We start from the raw sequence: 19,478 nt of genomic DNA on the forward strand, positions 1-19,478 counted from the left end.
ACTGATGCTAGAGTTTTATAGCTTGACAAATTGGGTCTACCAAAATTTGCAACGTAAATGTCCTAACTCTTTGATAGTTTGGTTGAACTTCCCCAAAGTCCGGCTGAATTCAGATTCGCCTATATAAGATTACTAAGGGCTAGTGTTCTTTTTATTTTATTATTATTATTTTTTAATCATACTACCCTTTGGAGTGCTTATGCTGAATCACGTTTCAGGGTGACTCAGACATTAGCCAAGGCATGTGGAGTTTTTCCCTTGTGTGTTGCAGTAAGTATATTGCTCAGGTTGATTGCTGTTCAAGATCATACATAGATGATGTTTTGTTTATTTTGTATGTGAAATCAATTGGTATTGGTAATACTGGAGTGAGTTACAGGGTGACAGAAAATCACTCGAATATGTGATTGGTTAGATTCATTGTTGAAAGCCTGAGTACACTTACAAGGTGTTAACAATTGTAGACCTGGTTGTAAGAGGTAGTTTGCCCCAAATGTGGCACTTAATAGATGACCCACTCAGTCAATCCATGGCACTCTCCCTTACCTTTTTCACAACATTGGTAAATTCTATTACACAGTGGTATAGAAATCCATGTAATTGCAATTATCTGCTTTGTTTATCAATTCGTTTTGCTATCTTTGGACCTGAAAACGAGTTTGACTGTATTTCCTCTGTAAATAGTGCCAAACAGTAGTACCATTACTCCAAAGAGTAATCCATGTAGTAATTTGAAAGGTTTGTAAAATCCTAAATTATTCAGACCCTTTAGTCATTTTGGAGTGCTATCGAACTACCTAATTTTACTGTGTGCAGTAATTCTGGCATGCGGTAAAGCTTTTTTGTGGTAGCAATTTCCTCCAAACAAAAACAGCAATTAAAGAGGAATTTTAGGACTGATAATTGTAGTTTGGCAGAGGCGTAAAACATCTGGTATTTTAAATTACTGGAGGTTTTATCACTACCAACTAACTTATAATTAGTTTGCTGGGTTTGCATTTTAGAAGCGCAATATATGAATGGAGAATGAAAGGTCAAACAAAAGGTATTGCTTGGTTATTTTTCAATTAAAACATGTTCAATTCTGGCTAGTTTAACCAAACTTCACACTGCATTTATATTGCCTTTTTCCTATCAAACAGGGGCAGCATCAGACTATCCTTTGTATTTTGCATTGCATCGTAAGCCTACAAACAATACCAGCTGACATTGAAGATGCCTTTTTCACGCGTGCCATTAAAGCATTTACCAAGGCAAGTATAAATCAGTGTTTAAGACATCATATGTTACAAATCAGTCATCATCACACATGTAAGATGGTGTTTACAATACCGGATACTGATATGTATGGTGGATTTCACAAAGGTATTCAGGCGCTTGCATTCCTGGTAATCACATATACCCCTGCATTATCTCTGGAATCAATTGCTTGTGACTCTGAAGCTGGTTGTCTGTGTTTGGGGAAAACCATGCCCATATAGATAAAATGTTATGTCTTTCTTAAAATACATTTTCAAGGTGTCTTGACATGAGGCCTTATTTATATTCAGTATTTTCTTAATGACTACGCACTCCACTTTATCCATAATCTACTAACCCACACACAGGGTAACTCCTTGGATCTCTTATTCATCACCACCTCTCTCACAGCCACTAATACTACTGTCAAACTATCCCTACCAAATCATTCCATTGTTTCCAGTGCCATCTCTTTTCCACCCTCGCCTCACCACTTGTCTCACCTATTACTAAAAGGAAATATAACCATTCTGCCATTCCTCCCTTTCTTTCTGATCTACATTCCTCACTCTCCTCCTTCACACCTAATGCCTCTTCCACTAACACAGCCTTATCCATCTTCCAATACCTACTATGTGACTCCTTCTCCACTCACTTCCCACTGCTAACTTTCACCCCTAAGACTTCGACAGCCATGGGTCATCCCAGTCATACGCTCCGTCTGCGCAAACATGTGTTGGCTGCTGTGCAAATGGAGTCGTACCCACTTGCATGTGAGGACCTGCAACTCTAGCTCTCTTCCCTGAACTCTCTCAAGTCCTCTCTTGATAGCGTAACAAAGGAATTCTACTGCATCCTCATTGACTCATACTCCAACCAACCCTGCCGGCTACAGGGAATCCTAGACTTATTCCCCCTAAAGCAAAGAAATGACCAGACACCTTTGCGCTGTGGATTATTTTTTATAAAACAGGACAGTATTGTGTTCATAATATACACCCACTGTACAACAATCTTATGATAATGTACATTTATCAAAGAACCATAAGCAAAATCCATTCATTGCCAAACGAGAGAACCCCCCCATGACTGGGAAGATAAACAAAGGAAACCACATATTCATCCAAGTAGATTCTCTGAACAATGCAAACCCAACAATAACTCATTGGAAAGCACGTGCCACTGTTTTGCCCTCCCGTGCTTTGTCTAAGTTGTTAAAATAATTAGTTATTTGCAGTAAATTGCATATCATCACTTTAAGTACATCACTTTAAGTACATAATCCAGATGATTATCTGAGAAAAATGGGGAGAGGGTGAGAGAGAACAAAAGGAACATTTTGAAATTAAAATAAGATACATCATTGAACATGTTATTGCCAAGAACCTCAAGCACATGAATATATATTCAACATATTTAAGTATTGCAAGTTACAGTTACATCTACCTTTACGCTGTCATTAGCTTCTGAGGATCTGGGTTTGGACAAATACCCCAGACCCATCCCTATTATCCAAAGGCTAGACAGTTGGTACAGCCCATAGTCTACCGACCAAAATGATCAGTATTGGCATTCTGTTTCCGATCCAATAACTCTTATAATTAGGTTCTTAGCTAGTCAAGCCTGTTGCCCCATTAGTGGCCTCTCGCCTCGCTGAACTCTTCTACCTGTTCTTAGTCCCTGCTCGCTTTCCCTCTATTTTCAAAACTGCCATGGTCATTCTTCCTGAAAAAGCAAAGGGCTGACTGAAAGCTACCATCTAACTTTAGCCCTATGTCTCTCCTTTTGCACTACTCTAGAGTGCTTCAAATTGTTGTGTTCAACTGTCTTACAAATATCCTGCATATCCACAAACTTTGATATCCCTACAAGAAGGTGTCTGCTCCTGTGGCTCTGTGGTCACCATCTTTATCAGCTACATTAAGAAATCCAACCTATTCTCTACCTAATTCTCCTTGACCTGTCCACTGCTTTTGACACTTTATATCACTCTGATCTCCTTAATACTCACTTCTTTGAGCCCTGGCCTGGATTGAATCCTACCTGGCACCTTGGAACAACAACACCTTTCAACTCACTTCTCTAACTGTTGGTGATCCACAAGGTTCCATCTTGGGTCCTGTTTACACTCTATCTTCTCTTGGGGCACGTATCTCCTTCTTTGGGTTCTCGTACCAACTCTTTACGGACAACACCCAAATCCTCTTGTCTTTTCCTGAACTTTCTTCTGATCTCTCTATCAGAATTTCCAGCTGTCTCTCTGCCATTAAATATTGGATGCTTTGCACCAGAACAGAAGTGCTCTTCTTCCCTGACAAATACTTTCTCTCATCTCTTTGCTTGCCTATCCAGTTCCCACCTGACACTGTTCCCTATTTCTATTCAGCTGGAAACCTCAGCGACATCTATGACCTTTCTCACACCTTTTCTACTTTCATCCCCAAGACTGCAATGGAGGCTCGCTTCAACCTCCTAAATATTAGGAAAACCATGCACCTCCTTCCTTTCAACACCGCTAAGCAGCTCTTAACCACTGTTGTCTTCTCTATAGTGCGCCAGAATGGTATTTGGTCTCCCTAGCTATACTTTCTGTCCTCCCAACAAGATAATTAACTTCGCAACCTGAACTCTTTGAACTCCTTCACTTTCTACCTACTTCCTCTTACTGCCACCAGGCAGGATGGCTAATATGCAAAACATGGGCAGATGTAAATTTCTTCACCTGGTTTAAAAATCAACCCAAGTCACCACCATATCATTCCCCCTCCAGCCAACCCTTCAAGCCTTCTCATAATCTCTGCTCTGCCTCCTCGATTACCCTTGTGGCACCTCGTCTTCTCTGTGCTTCCTCTCGCTTCCACTGTTTCTCTCCTCTTGCTCCACTTGCATGGAATTCTGTTCCCCACCTTGTACATCGAAAACACAGTCCACACAGATTTGTTTAAAACCAAACTGATAACCTATCTCCTCGCGTCCGAAATTACCCTCTTAAGTTACCTCTCATCTGCCTGCAAGCTAACATGTTTCCTCGCCATCATTCTGCCTCTGCCCCTCACTTTCTCTTCCTCCACTCTAGCACTTCATCCATCGTGGCCAGTTCTATGTGAAAAGACCTCATTTGTCAAACCCCTGGAGTATCTCGCAACTCTTTCTTGACCATGGAAGCCAAATGTAGTTGACCCATCCCACCTTCGTTGGCACAGGCTCCTGATTCTTGCTAACAGGTAACCTCGAGGCATCCAATGGTGGGAAGAGGGTTAGGGACAAGCAGTAGCACAAGCAGAAAACAGAAAGAACTTCAATGTGCCATTTTAGCCATTGAACACAGACTGAACACATGACCCCCTTGAGGTCTTAAATGCCTTTCTCAAAGGAGTTATTTTCACAGTTCAATTCACCACAAAAGACACCGCATGCTGCCTGCATGTTTCCACATGTTCCTCTTTGAGCAAGCAGTGGCAAACGAGCATAGCGTGCCCTCTAGACAAATGTTCTCACACAACGTGTCCCTAGTAGCGTTCAAAACTTTCTGCACAGCTTTCACTAATTAACGTCCATGTGCTGTACAAACGTTTCTTATCAATGGTGCTCCATTGCGCTTCTCCCTCTGACTCCTTTCTCTCCCCCCGTTCAGTGTGCTTGAGAAAACCACAATGAGGCACTTAACTGAGGCCTGAGGGGGTGGATGGCACCACCCCAGGCAATGAGGAATCCGCATTGAAGCGGGTGAACCCGCGGTCTCACAAACGCTTGCGCCTCATGCTGTGATTGAGAGGAAGCGGTGATCTTCTCTAACCAACCTGTGCAGCCTCTCAACCCTCCAGTCTCCTTAATCCTCCAGCACTCCTTCCTGCTCTCCTCTTGCCCACACGCCCATGGGCAGGGGAGGAATTTTATAGGCAGCAGTATTGTGCGTATGTGCACACTCCCAACGCCCGTGAGGATCATGGGAATTGAAGTCCTTTGAGCCTCCGAGCCCGTATACCATGTTTCCTCACACACTTGATACCCCATTGCCTCACAATTATTAAGGTCTTGTGAGAAAAAGACTGATTTTTATTGCCCGTTTTTCTTTTGATCGTAGATCCCGCGACCTTAATAATGAGGTCTTTTCTCACAGAATACCCTATTTTTTTTATTCAAGGGGGATTTAACCCCCTAAGCTCTGCTTTGCTCCTCCCCCACTCCCCACTTTTCCATGTTCTTACAGCACCCCCCAAACCCGTGCCCCACCAATGACTCCCCTTATCCAAAAAACATACATACACACAACACAAACGCACCCACACACGTAACCGTTCTTCTCATTCTGCACTTCCCGGGCCCGCTGAGCTTGTCAGCCTCTGCGTGCGGTCTTTCTAAATCGAAGTGTCATCCACTGACAGTTCGATTTAGAAAGAGCAGTCACAGAGCAGTCTTTCTAAATTGATTTTTGGTTGAAAAGATGATAACGCTTACTGGCACCTTTTCCGTGCTGTGTCACTCTGAGTCTGCCGGTAGGGGCTGTGAACTACCAACAGACCTGACCTACTGATAGTTCAGGCCCCTACCGGCAGATAAATCACTGAAGCACCAGCACCATTACTAACGGTGCTAGTGCTTTAGTGTTCCCATTCACATGGAGTCCTACAGGACTCTATGGGAATGGGATCTCACTGTTCCTCTGCTGCCCGTAATATCCCAGTATTACTGGGATATCGGGCGATGGAAATGTTAAGCCGAGGTTGCCGGTAGGCCGCCAGTACTACCGATGGCCTACCAGCAACCTCAATAAAGGGATCATCGAATTGGATGATCACCAAACAGCCCTTTAAGATGAGTAGCAGTACCCACAAGATAGATGGGGATGCAGATTCATATTCCTGCATCAAATAATTAAGACAACTCAATAGTTTGGCAAAGTGAGTCCATTTAATGACAAGTTAATAAAACATGGAATACAACAAACATCAGCAATTGCTCGATCTTCTTGCTCCCTCTACTTTTAGAAAAAACACAATATTTATAGAAAAAACTCATCATTGCTGACGTACAACCTGCACACGTACTAACGTCATTCTACGTGCCAATCTTAAAAACCTAACATGCAACATGATTGGTTATAGGAAGGTAACTTAATATAGGTACTATATCTGTATATGGCAATGGGGAGAGGGGATTGGATAATCAATGTCAGGTGGGTCAACTAAGCCCTCCCTTCAATGGCCACTATGAACCTCACTAAAAGTATGACATCCCAGTAGCTCTACTCACTATAGGACCCTAGATTACATGGTACACTATGATTGGGTTGGCATCAACCCCACTCATACTTTTGCACCTATGTCTAGCAGCACACAGAAAGACCATCCAGGTGCAGAGAAGCTCGTCTGCACCCCAGCTTCCCACCAATTATGCTATAATCAATCATAACCTTAGTATGTATGTGTCAATTACTTCTTTGTAGTTTGGCCTTGGGTCTGCTCTGTGAACTTTTAAGGAGTATGGGCATGGCGGGGATCCATGCGCAAGTGTGAAAATCTCACTCTTCCAGCCAGCCTTTTTCACTTGGCTAGACACCATGAAATCGGCTTTTCTCCATGTATTTTTCGTATATTTGATTTAATTCTGCCAGTTCTCTGACGTCTGTGGCTTATCTTGACCTTTCTGAACAGGATCCTCTGTTCTGTTCTCTCCTTAATTGTATCCAATGTCTGCTTATTCCAGCCAGATAAGATCTTGGCTTCTTGGCATGGTCATCATTAGCTGAGTTTTGGTCTGTCTTGATTCTCGATTTTCTTGCTGTGACACACTCCATTTGAGGCCTTGTGTAACCTTTGTTCAATTCTGCTCATGTGCATAGTGGACTTACATTCATTCATAAAGTGCTTCGTGAGGTATATACTTGTAAACGTTGGCACTTGCCGCAAACTATCGACTATTAAGCATAAACTAGCTTCACAATTTCTTTGCCTCTTGCAGTTACTTGCATCTGTACACGTTTAAACTATCTAAATATCTTCATCATGTATGTGGCATAAGTTTCTTCATCTTGACATCCACTTCTTCACCTTGGGCTCAAGATGTCACTTATCCATGGTATCACCTTGGTATTTCGTCTCTTGTCAGTATTCTCAAGTCATATCTTCTATATGTGCGTCAGTCTGATTTCTTATGACGTCACCATTCATCTTCATTCATTATCTTCTTTGCTTCTTCAGGTGTTTTATTCACATAACCGTCATATTGTTTAGAATGTAGGTATGGCTTTTTTAATGGATACCTTACTGTCCAGGTTTTCTTAGGTGTCGGTATATTAATAGGTGCTGTCATGCTGATAGGTATTGGGCAAAGCCCATGTGCTGCTCTCTGCTGATTTAACTGTTCTTCATATGTCACATACTTTGGTGTGAACTCAATAGGTAATGGGAGGGGTGGCAATACTCGACACTTCCTCTTCACCATTGTCTCCCCTTTTTCACTCATTCTCAACCCTTCATCTACTCTTCTGGCTGCCAGCCTCCCTCCCTCTCGTTCCTCCATCCTTACTCTCTCTGCTAACTTAGCAGTCAGGGGAGCTATTCCAGTTCCGCCCTCTGTTCTCAACCTTTCTACAGCCCTAACCATTGAAGGAGTTACCCTTCCACTTTCCTGAGTATCCTATTTTCTAGGAATCGTAGCTGATGGAGGTGTGTTCTCCGTGTTGCAACCACTGGAGTGGCCACTGGAGAAAATGGAGGTTCAAACTCAGGGTCTGTATACCGTTCTGCAGGCGATAAAGGATAGCCCCCATATGGGGGCGGTGCAGAAGGAATTCCTGCACCCTCATTTTTCAGCCCTTCCTCTGAGACTTTAACATTATGGGCCTTCATGCTTTTCTCATACATCCTCCATAGCTCCATAGCTCTAAGATGTTTAACCGCTTCTCTAACTTCAAACCCTTGTGCCTAGAAACTAAGAATGTATACAGATTTTCTAATATTGTCTTATCATAGGTACCCTCATTAAGGGTAACATGCTCAAATCTTTGCCTAGTTTCCCACAGCCATTCCCAATAGTACTTTAAAATGATTCAGTGGAGTCTCAATACTCCTACCTAATTTAACCAAACTATTTCACTCCAAAATAAATGGCTTAAACACTGAAGCCGAACCTGTGGCACACAATATTTCAACAAATGGAACCGCTTTTTTTACCTTTCCAGGTTTCTTAGTCTTCGCCCACAATCACTCACCTTGCTTGCTGTCTCCGCAATCACCTCACTCAGCTATTCACTTTAGTTACACTTCTCACTCTTACACATATTAATGCATTTTTATCCATAAAATGCACGCAGGCCAATATCTCCAAGATATCACCTTAACTCGAGCATAGAAGAAGCGCACTGATTTCCACTACAATACAGTTGCTCTCGCTCTCTTCATTACTAGAACAGTATTTTCTACTACTTCACTGTCATTCCCTGACTAAAGGAAGATTCCCTTCATTACTTCGACTAACCAAGAAAAACGAAGCGAGGACTCCGTCCGCACAGTCAATACAAAATTAGTTAGTCCCGTCGCCATCCACTCCTGGACATCTTAAGGCATGTCTCTGTACTAATCTATTTGGCCGTATGCATGCTGCAACCTGCACTGACACTACATGCCACATTAAAAGTGATGCCTTTAACTCGATATTGATGTAAAAAGCTCAAGTTGCCCACGCCTGACTGCCTTCTGCATTGTCACACTCCCACCTAATGCCAGCCATTGCAATTTTGTGCCCAGAAAGGTTAGCTGCCTGGCAATATCACTAATCTCATGTATCTTGATACTTGCAATGCCTTGCCACATGTTGATACTTGCATAGAAAATGACGCGTTTGCCAAAACTGCTAGTTCCAAAACTGCTGTCAAAACTATACATGTTCCCAGCCCTAGTTATACTGATTCCCGCACTGCCAATATGCATCTGTATGCTTGAATGTACTGTCAGCCACTTGTTAACAATACACCCACAGTCAATGTGCACCACCTCACTCTTATTGACCCCTATACGTCGCCTTTGAAGTCAAGCTATAGCTCCTGCACACCTGCTAGCGGTAAAAGCTCAGTAAAGGGAATTAACCCATGCACCTATGTGCAACTAAGTGCAAAGATAAACTACTTGATAAATGTTAATATTCCCATCTGTACTACCTTGCACACTACACCTTCGAAAATGCCAGTATTCTCCAAAATGCTCCTCCTGAAGTTAGCTGACACAACTCCATATACAGCCCCAGTACTGTCATCACCTAGCTTTGACTCTGATCACTGGAACACCTCCTACTCTCAAAATGCCCCGTCAAATATGAGCTCCTCCCCAGCCTCTGGCCAAGATAACCTACATACCCCACAAACTAGGGTACCCCCTGCCACCACTGACCTGTGTGCTCAAAAAGTGCTTGGCCCTATCCCCTTAGACAAGGAGCCCTACCTGATCTGTGCCCTTAATAATGCACGATCCATACCAGCACACGCCCTCAAGATCAATGACTTAATCACCTCCAACAACCTAGATGCCTTGGCCATCTCAGAAACCTGGCTTCACAAAGCAACAGGCCCTGCCTTGTCCTTAGCCATTCCCACTGGCTATACAATCTACCAGAATGACCGGCCCACTTCCAGAGGAGGCGGGTACGCCCTTCTGGTTAAAGACTCCCTTCCCATTAGACAGACTAACACCTCCTTCCAGGAAAATGAAGACATTCTCTCCATTAAGCTATCCCCTACACCTACCTGCACTATCTCCGCCCTCCCAGTCCTATACTAAATTCCGAAGAAAACCTCCTCCACATCCTGGGAGATAATATCAAAGCCTCCTCCAAAATCATCCTCATGGGAGACCTTAACTTAGGCCTCAATGACCCTGAAGACCTTCTTGCCTCCTCACTCGCTAACGCCCTCGAAACCCTAAGCTTTAGGCACTACATCAACGACCCTACCCACAAAAAGTGCCACACTTTAGATTGGATCACTGACCTCAAATGCCAGGTCTCTATCATAGCCAACACCCTGTGTCCTTGGTCTGACCACCACATCGACTTCGTCATCCCTCATCTAAGGAAACCTAACCTTATTGCCCTACCACTAACACCTGCACTGTCACGCAGCACCCAAGCTTACAAAAGAACATATCCGGGGCTGTGGCCAGGCAGCAGACCGAGATGGCAGGTCTGCTGTAAGCTCCCTAGAGAGCTTACCTGTGGGCCTGACTGCAGCACTGAAATGCTTGTAATTAAACCCCAAGCTTAGCAATCCTGCTTATGAATGCCCCGTGCAGCTAGCAGTTCAACGAAAAACGGGGAGCGAATCGGTTGAGGGCCATACTGAAATGACACTCCGCTTCTGCATGTTGCAACAAAATGGTGGCTGCTGGCGATTATGAGGAGGCCGCCGCTCCGGTTGGCAGCCTGACCCCCCCATGACATCTGCTCGGGGTGTAGAGAAGCTTGGTGGGGCCGCTGCGACAGGCATAGAGTAGCCGCCAACACACAGTGACTTCCGCGGCGAGCAAGTGAGGTGGCAGCCGGAGGGGGGGCGAATGCCTGGGACGGCCTATCAGAGTGGACCGCTATGGACTGACCTTGCCTCTGTCGGGCCCAGAACGCTTTTCCCGGGTCGGCCCTGGGACTTCAGGGAAGTGGAAGTGTGCCGCTCCAGGGAATCACCTCTGAGGTGGCAGCTGAGATAGATAAGGTGCTAGCGTTTCTGTGAGAGCGTTGCACCGAAACCCCTCTCCACATCAACGCCTACAAAGTCGGCAGCCTGACCGTGCCGATCAGCGACAGAACTGTCTCCAGCAGGCATGGGGCACAGGTGCTGTTGGGGGCACCCTACAGAGAGACCTGAATGTCCCGCAGTACTCCAGTGCAAATCCTTCTGAAGGAATGACCCAGGGAATACTGATAGCCCTGTGCCCGGACGCTGCAGGAGGTAGGAGGCAAAAAAGTCCTGCAGTTGCAATCTACCTTTGCAAGGGGTGAGTAGAGCTGCCCCACCCCATAACAGATCGTCGAGGGTGACTCCTGATCAGCGAGGGAAGCTGAGTTGCGTAGGAAGTCCCATCAGACCAGTAATCCTCAAAGACAATAAGGCCTGTGTGGGCCAGCCTGGTAGAGCGTTTGGACCCCCTGGCCTCACCCTGTGGAGAGTGAGAGATCGGCTGAGAGGAGCAGCTAACAGGGCATCTTAAGAAGTTTGCAAGCATCCACCCCACAGTGACTGGACAAGCAGAGCAGTTGACCTAACGCAGCCGGAGCCCCCACAACAAGTAAGTGTGCCTGGAAGGTGCCAAGTAGGAGCCAAGGACGGGGTTGTTAACCGTGGTGCCCCAATCAGCATCACAGGAGGGGCCCAGCGAAGAATATAGCACACACTCAGCTTTCTGAAATTGGTCTTGGATTATCGCCCTCAGCAGGGAATCTTTGCGCTTCTGGTCCTGCCACTGGGGCTCTTGAACTAGTTAGCAGGAGAGGGGTCTCCCCATCGCCTGGCGATTTAGCGCTTCAATGTATGCTTGTGACCTAGTCCAGAAGGAGCTTACCTTGTTCAAAGTACACCAGCCCGCAGACGATTGAGCCTGTCTCCTGAGAGATGAGGGGAGCAGGTGGACCCCCCGATCCTCCCCATCCGGCACAGGGATGGCCTAAGGCCCGGGCAAATCCAAAACAGGGAGACATTAAGGCCATGCTGACATCACAGGACCCTAACGAGAAACACGTCCTATCAGCCACTGCGCAGGTCCATGCGCCGGAGACAGCAGGGCACCGTGAGGAGGGTCTGGCTACCAAATTCGACTTGATGCTAATTTTAGCTTAGCTCAAGCAAGAAATGCAGAGCTTGGATTCCTATCTGTAGATGACAAAGTGGAGACAATATGGTTCTTCCAGGAAGATATGGAAAATCGCTCCCAACCCAATAACATCGGTATTTGAGGGATCCCCTATCGGCTGAAGTATCAAGAGCTGGAGGAATACGTGCATGAGCTCACCTGCTAGACCTGGGGAATAATGAAGAACTTATCTTGGACAGAACCCACAGCGTATACTTATCTGCACTGGTTCGGAGGAACCTCCTTCCCGATGTGCTGACCTGGGTCCACTTCATGAAACAAAAGGAGCGTGTCTTGGCAGCAGCGAGAGCCAGAGGCTTCCTGAAATTCCATGAAACGGATCTACAATTGTTCCCAGACATACCTCCAGGGACCCTCGCTAGGCGGTGCTGGTTCAGTCCTCTTACAGCCTGGCTTCGAGACCGAGGGATCAAGTATAAATGGGGGTTCCCATGCAAGCTGCTCTTCGAGCACCCTGGCCGGATCGGAGAAGGAAGTGAAAGAATTCCTATAGCTGACAGAGGAAGGCGAGCAGAGCTCCGGACTGATGAGACTTACCCTTCCCAGGAGGAGCCGGACGGAAATGATCACCCCCACCGGAAAGACCTGCGAGAGCAGCAAAGGTGCGTCAGCGGGCTCAGCGTAACTATATCCCAGTCCTGCTGGAAGACGATGGCAGGTGGGTCATCCAGGAGGTGGGCAAAGTGGCGCTCTTGGAAAATTACTTTAGAGACCTGGGGGTAAGAATTCCAGAGGAGCAGACCCAGAAGGGACCCTATACAGCACGGGCATGGATTGCGCAGCTTTCAGCAGAAGACAGAGATACTTGAAACTGACATCACTGAGCAGGAGGTCCTGGGAGCCATATGTAGTCTCCCTGCGTCGAAGGCACCGGATCCTGATGGCTTCTCTGCCCAATTCTACAAAGCCTTCTTGCCTGTGTTGGTCCCCTATTTGACTAAACTGTTCAATAGTTTTCTAAGATCAGGGGCAGTCTCGGACACCATGGCAGAATCCACCATCACACTCATCCTGAAGACCGGGAAGGACATGGTGGATCACTCGGCATACAGGCCAATAGCCCTTATGAATGTCGATGCAAAAATCTACGGCAAAGTCCTGGTCTGTATGCTGACCAAGCTTCTCCCCAAATTGATCGAGTGTTGGGCGCTGTGTACATGAGAATATCCGTAGAGTAGTGGATGTAATTTTAGACAAATGTGAACTAGCAGAGTGGTTTTGTCTCGCTGTCCCTGGATACCCACAAACCATTTGATAGCATGCACTGGGCATATATAGAAGGGGCCCTATTTCACTGCTACTTTGGCCCAAACTTTATTTGCTTTGTGATGGCCAACTATAAGGCCCATAGGACGAGAGTAAACGTCACTGGTCAGCTTTCCCAATTCCTCCAAGCAAGAAGAGGTTCTGAGGCAAGGCTGCCTGCTCTCACCCCTCATCTTCACCTTGGTGATGGAGCCATTGGCCCAAAACGTCCGGAGCAACCCATCAATCCCTGGGGTGACCCTACGAGGGCACATGCACAAACTGGCTCTTTACGCCGATGAGGTGTGTGCTTCCTCTCTGAACCCCTTTGGTCCCTTCCCAAACTAACAAAGGCCCTGGATGAATTTGGTGAGATGTCCGGCTTTAGGGTTAACAAAGACAAATCCCTGGGCCTGAGTATCTCGGAAACTCATGAAACCCTGCATGAGCTCCAAGGAAGTTCTGGATATCGCTGGGCATCGGATAGGCTGCTGCACCTGGGAGACTGTCATTGCTGACTTCAACTCGCTGGTGGGACTAATCTTTTGGACCTGACAAAGGATGCCTGGGACCAACTGGTGAGATGGGGCCAAGAAGAAATCTCGTGGCTGGGCCGAATACTGGCTGTAAAGATGACCCTGGTCCGAACCCCTATTTTTGTATTTCAGGGGCTGCCTTTGAAGGTGCTGGCGAGAGATCTTGAGGGCACATTGTTAAATGCGGGCCTGGCACTGGAAGGATATCAAGTCAGCAGGCTTGTGAACCCCATTACATGAGCTCCCATTCTTATTGACGGAGGCCAGAGGGCTCATGGGGATCTTTCCCACGACTGTTGTTACCCTGGAGCACTGGAATAGGGCATGTTGGCTCCTGAGGATCCCGAGGGGACTGGGCCCTCTCACATCTGTTACACGTAACCCAGACTTTTCTCTGGGGGATAGCAGGGGGGCTTGCATAGACTAGGAGAGGGACACCCCATTGAAACTACTGCATCTTTTCCACGAGAGGGAACCTCTGTCTTTTGCTGATTGTAAGCCCAAATTTAACATGTGTGAAACCAAATGATTCCCTTATATCCAGCTTAGGCACTGGATCACCAACCCAACAACCAAGAGGGCGGATACTCGTGCCCCCAACGGGATTGAACTCACAGCCTTGTAAGGAAGGGATTCTGGGAAGGACTCGCATTTATATAGGCTACTGGGGAACCCATAGGGTGGGAGTAAGCACCCTTATCTGATCAAGTGGGAACAGGACCTAGGGTGGGAAATCCCAGATTTTTCATGGGCTAAGATCTGGCAGCCAAAGACATGCTACCTTGAGGTCTACGCAGACCAAGGAAGGGGCAATAAAACTTTGCTATACATGGTACCTCATGCCGGTGAGGCTCCATCACATATCCCCGGAACTAACCGACTGGTGTTGGCAGGTGGGGAGGTAGTATGCTGCACACTTGATGGTCCTGCCCCTTCATAGCTGTATACTAGAAGGAGGTCTAGGCACTCGCACATCTGGTACTTGTAACCCAGACTTCTCTCCAGGGGTCGGCAGGGGGGCTATCATAGACTGGGAGAGGGACACCCTATTGAAACTACTGGATCTTTTCCACGAGGGTGAACCTCTGACGTTTGCTGATTGTAAGGCCAAATTTAACCTGCGTGAAACCGAACAATTCTATTATATCCAGTTTAGGCACTGGATCACCAACCCGACAACGAAGAGGACGGCTACTCGCGCCCCCAATGGGATTGAACTCACAGCCTTGTACGGAAGGGATTCTGGGAAGGACTCACATTTATATAGACTACTGGGGAACCCAGAGGGTGGGAGTAAGCACCCTTATATGATCAAGTGGGAACAGGACCTAGGGCGGGAAATCCCCAATTTCTCATGGGCTCAGATCTGATGGCGAACACATGCTAGCTCGAGGTCCACACAGTCCAAGGAAGGGGCAATAAAATATTTGGCTATACATGGTACCTCATGCCGGTAAGGCTCCAACACATATCCCTTGAACTAACAGACTGGGGTTGGCCGGGTGTTGGGAGGTGGGTAGTATGCTGCACATGTGATGATCCTGCCCATCATAGCTGTATACTAGAAGGAGGTTTTAGCGCAAATTAAAGACATAACCGGTGCCCAGCTCCCCCTCGACCCTCTAGCCATCTTACTCAGAGATGCACCGGAAAACGGTTCCTACCCGCTCATGGGACCCTGAGCCTCATTGACAACCCAGATACTCTTAGCAACGAAGATCACTAGAGAACGCTTCTGGAAAACCCGTGCCCCCCCGGCTTACTGGTGGACCAATGTTTGAGAGTCGGTGGCCGGGGAGAGGATTATGGCGTTCTTGACAAACTCTATCCCTAAATACACATAAACCTGTTCCCCGTTCCTTGACCATGTCTGAGATAGAGAAGCTCACTTATTTCGGCCCATCTCATGAAAAACCTGTGCCTTCTGTGAACTGTTGATTGGGTGGTGTTCGGATGGGTGGGGTGGGAACTTGGAGCCCCAGGGAGAAGAGAGCATGGAAGGCCTGTGAGGGTTGAGAGCTCAACCCTGGATACTTTGAATTTTGAATGCAACGTGGAACGGGACTTGATGATGTATTACCCTTGGCTAATGAATGGAACTCAAAAGCTGTAGCCCAAAGTCGTCTCTCTTCCAAATGTGTTTGTTTTTCTTTCTCTTTTCCTTTCTCCAAGGTGGGAATGAGTGGGGTTTTGGGGAAAGGGAGGGAGTGGGGTTTGGGGAGGAGGTGAGGGGACAAATAAATTGTCACTGAACCGTTTACTACTGCTGCTTTACCCTGAGTTGTCATGTGACCGAAAATTAAATAAAGCTTATAAAAAAAGAACATCTTTTTAAATTTTTTTTATTTGTTATAATCAAAATTTGATTTTTCACAAAAAGAGAAAGTGTTAGGAAAAAAAAGAATCTTGCAATTATTAACAGATCAATTCATACAATTCTTTTTAAATTCAAGAAACTACAGACAGACATGTCTATATAATAGTAATATTTTGATAAAATGAATTCCATATCTACAAGTATTCTAATTACACTCATCGTCAGTGCCGTCTCTTGACCAGTGATCAGTCTATTCCAGAACATCAGTGATGAGAGACCTGTCTCTAGATTTAAATTAGAGACAAATTTGCCCAAATGTTTTGTTTTTTTCTGGCATTTAAAGTGCCTTGGCAATGTCTCTGAAGATGCTCTAGCATCTGATGTTTTTGGTCTCTGCAGCCCATGCATAAAATTCTGCCACTTTTTTCTTGACCCCTTGTGACTTGAACAGCTCCTGTGTGAACTAAATTGAGCCGCATGCTGAGAAAATTGTGTCTTATTTTGTGATCTGGAATTTTATTAGATATCTCGGTACAAAACCCAATTTCTTTTCAAGTAAGGATAAAGAGGTTGAGGAGGATGATGCTCACATTTCCCTTATTGTCTTAATCCAATCTGCTGTTTCCATCTGTTTCTTTGTCTTCATCGGGTTTGACACCAAAAGATCTTCATCGCTATCGCAATTTGTTAAAATCTTTTACCACGTTTTTTAGGTTGAGCAGGACTGGCGAATGTTGATTCAAGTGCTTTTTGAGGTCTTCATACAGCGAATTTCATAAAGGATCTATAATAAGTCTGTATAAAGAAAGCAAATTCCAGTCCATTTGTGATTTTAAAGATTTCAGGCCCAACTCAAAACAAAGGCGAGAAATTGGTAGGCCTTTGGGGAGATTTAAGATTTTTTGCCAAATTGAACCTTCAATTTTATCCCAGTCCAATGTCCAAGCCAGTGGTTTGGCCTCTATTCCATATAGAAGAGTTGGGATGATCTTTGCTTTATAATATCTCAATTCTGGAATCAATGAGAATTTGCACTACTGACCAACAATTCTTTGCAGTTGCGCTGTTAGTTGTTTAGTCGCACATGTGATATCAGGTAGTATTTCTGGTTTGGCGTACAATGTATATACTAAGTACTTAATTTTGTCTACAACAAGGATGATTCAGCCATCTATCTGCCAAGGGAATCGGTCAGCATTTCCGCTACCACCAAAGACGACTATTTTTTGATTTATCTGGGTTGACTATTAGGTCATTTTTTCAGGTAGATTTTGAGAGCAGACAACATCCTTTGGAGAGACCCACAGGTGTTCTATCTAGGAGCATGAAGTCGTCTGCGTACATGAGCCATTTGATTACTTCCTGCCCCACTTTTGCACTTGCTAGACCTGCTGAATCTACTTCCTCACCGAAATCGGCAAGATAGAAGTGGAAGAGAAATGGGGCCACCATGCAGCCCTGTCTTACCCCTGTCTTACTCCTGTTTTCACCTGGATTTCGTCCAACAGAAGGCCTTCGAAGTTCAGTCTTACAACAGCTGTGTTATCATCATGAAAGGCTGTTAAGATGTTTATTAAAGGCCTAGGCTCGTCCTTTCTGGTGAGTTTGAGCCAGAGTCTCTCTCTATCGACTAAATCGAAAGCACTGGATAGATCTATGAAGGCTGCAAATGTCTTTGGTGGTTTTGGTGTTACCCCGTAATACCATTCAGGCCCGTTGAGTGACCCCTTCTAAAGCCAGTCTGTTGTTTTGGTATTATATTCTTCGCTTTAGCCCATTTCTCCAGTTCTTGCAATAGTAGCCCAGCAAAGATCTTACTCTCAATATCCAGCAATGCAACGGGCCTATAATTACTAGGATCATTCTGGTCACCCTTTTTATAAATCGGTATTATTAGAGCAGTCTTCCAAGATTGTGGAATGGTTTTAGTCCACACAATTTCATGGAAGAGTTGACACAATATTCTCGGCCACAATTCTGGATTTGCTTTTAAAACCCGATAGGTAAGTACGCTCGGGCCTGCGGCTCTGGATGAAGATGACTTGTTGATTAACTCGTGGACTTCCTCCTCTGTGATTTCGAATGCCCATGAGGAGTCTGAAGGGATGAACAAAGGGCTCTTATATAACTTCGAATATTTTTCTGAAGAATAGTTAATCCATGTAGATTCTTGCACACAGATTGTTTGGATCACCTCTTGATGTTGACCTTGAGAATTTATCAGGGACCAGGAGTTGCGGGAGTTATCTGATAATGTTCTTAACATAGATTTTCCATCTTGCTGCAGGCGTTTGAAGTGCCGCTGTCTGGACCAGTTTTTATACTAATTTTTAATACGTTTCATTTCTTTCCATAGGGTAGAGCTATCCAGTATTTCTTTCTTTGCTATTGCAATGGAGCGGCATGTTTCCCAGTTTTTCCTCATGGAATCTTCATCAAATGCATGTTTATGCAGATTCTTTTTTCGAAGAAGTGTAATTTGGGGTTGGTCCCTAAACTGTAGCAATATGTATGAGTTCCTTGTTCAACCGGTGGCCTTCATTTCTGTATTTCAAAACTCTATTCTTCTGGTGGTTTACCTGTAGACTATTACGCCATACTGCTGCTTTTAGTTTGGAATGCCTGCAAAAGGAGGCCTGTAGCTTACAGTGATCACTTAGATTAGAGTCACCCACTACTAGCTTATCGCACAGATGAAATAAACTGGGAGATACAACAATGTAATCCAGAGTGGATCTGATGTTCCCGTGTAATCAGGTGTATACTGGCGGCACATCTCCCTCTATATTACCATTCAGGAACCTTAAGTCCCATTCTTTAAAGAAGGAGCACCATTGTTTACTGTTTGCACTTATTGTTTTTGCTTTGTACAAATGACACCCTGGATTGTATGGGACACACTGAGGATTCAGATCCCATGCGACCAGTATATATGAGTCCGGGTAAATGGCTTTGATATGTGTAAGCAGTTTACCCAGGGAATCGTGGTAGACCGAGAGTTCTGTACATGGGGATTCCAATACAGGTTAATCGCCAGCAGTCTTTCATCCCGGCGGTTGATGGCGCCTCCAATTTTGCTGCTAAGATGCTGTCCTGATTACATGGTATTTTTAGGACTTGTTTAAAGAAATCTTATCTACAGGCCATAAGTAGCCCCCCTTTTGGTCTACCCTTCCCCATCGTTGTTGCTGCTTGACTCACCATTGTGAAGCCTTCTAATTCTGGTGCATGCATTAACCAGGTTTCCTGGAAAAGGATCAAGTCATTACCCCCAAATACTTCTAA

General features: G+C 45.4%; 1 protein-coding gene across 3 annotated transcripts in view; it reads left to right on the forward strand.

Annotated features, from left to right (window-relative positions):
* PTPDC1 (protein tyrosine phosphatase domain containing 1) overlaps positions 1-19,478 on the forward strand; it is a 980,126-nt gene that overhangs the window by 912,519 nt on the left and 48,129 nt on the right. For all 3 annotated transcript variants that reach the window (XM_069643571.1, XM_069643572.1, XM_069643573.1), the window contains exon 9: positions 1,143-1,253. In XM_069643571.1, coding sequence (XP_069499672.1) covers positions 1,143-1,253 — 111 coding nt within the window. The remainder of the gene's footprint in view (positions 1-1,142; positions 1,254-19,478) is intronic.

Source organism: Ambystoma mexicanum, chromosome 2p (genome assembly GCF_040938575.1).
Source record: "Ambystoma mexicanum isolate Mex_15411 chromosome 2p, UKY_AmexF1_1, whole genome shotgun sequence".
NCBI lineage: Eukaryota > Metazoa > Chordata > Amphibia > Caudata > Ambystomatidae > Ambystoma > Ambystoma mexicanum.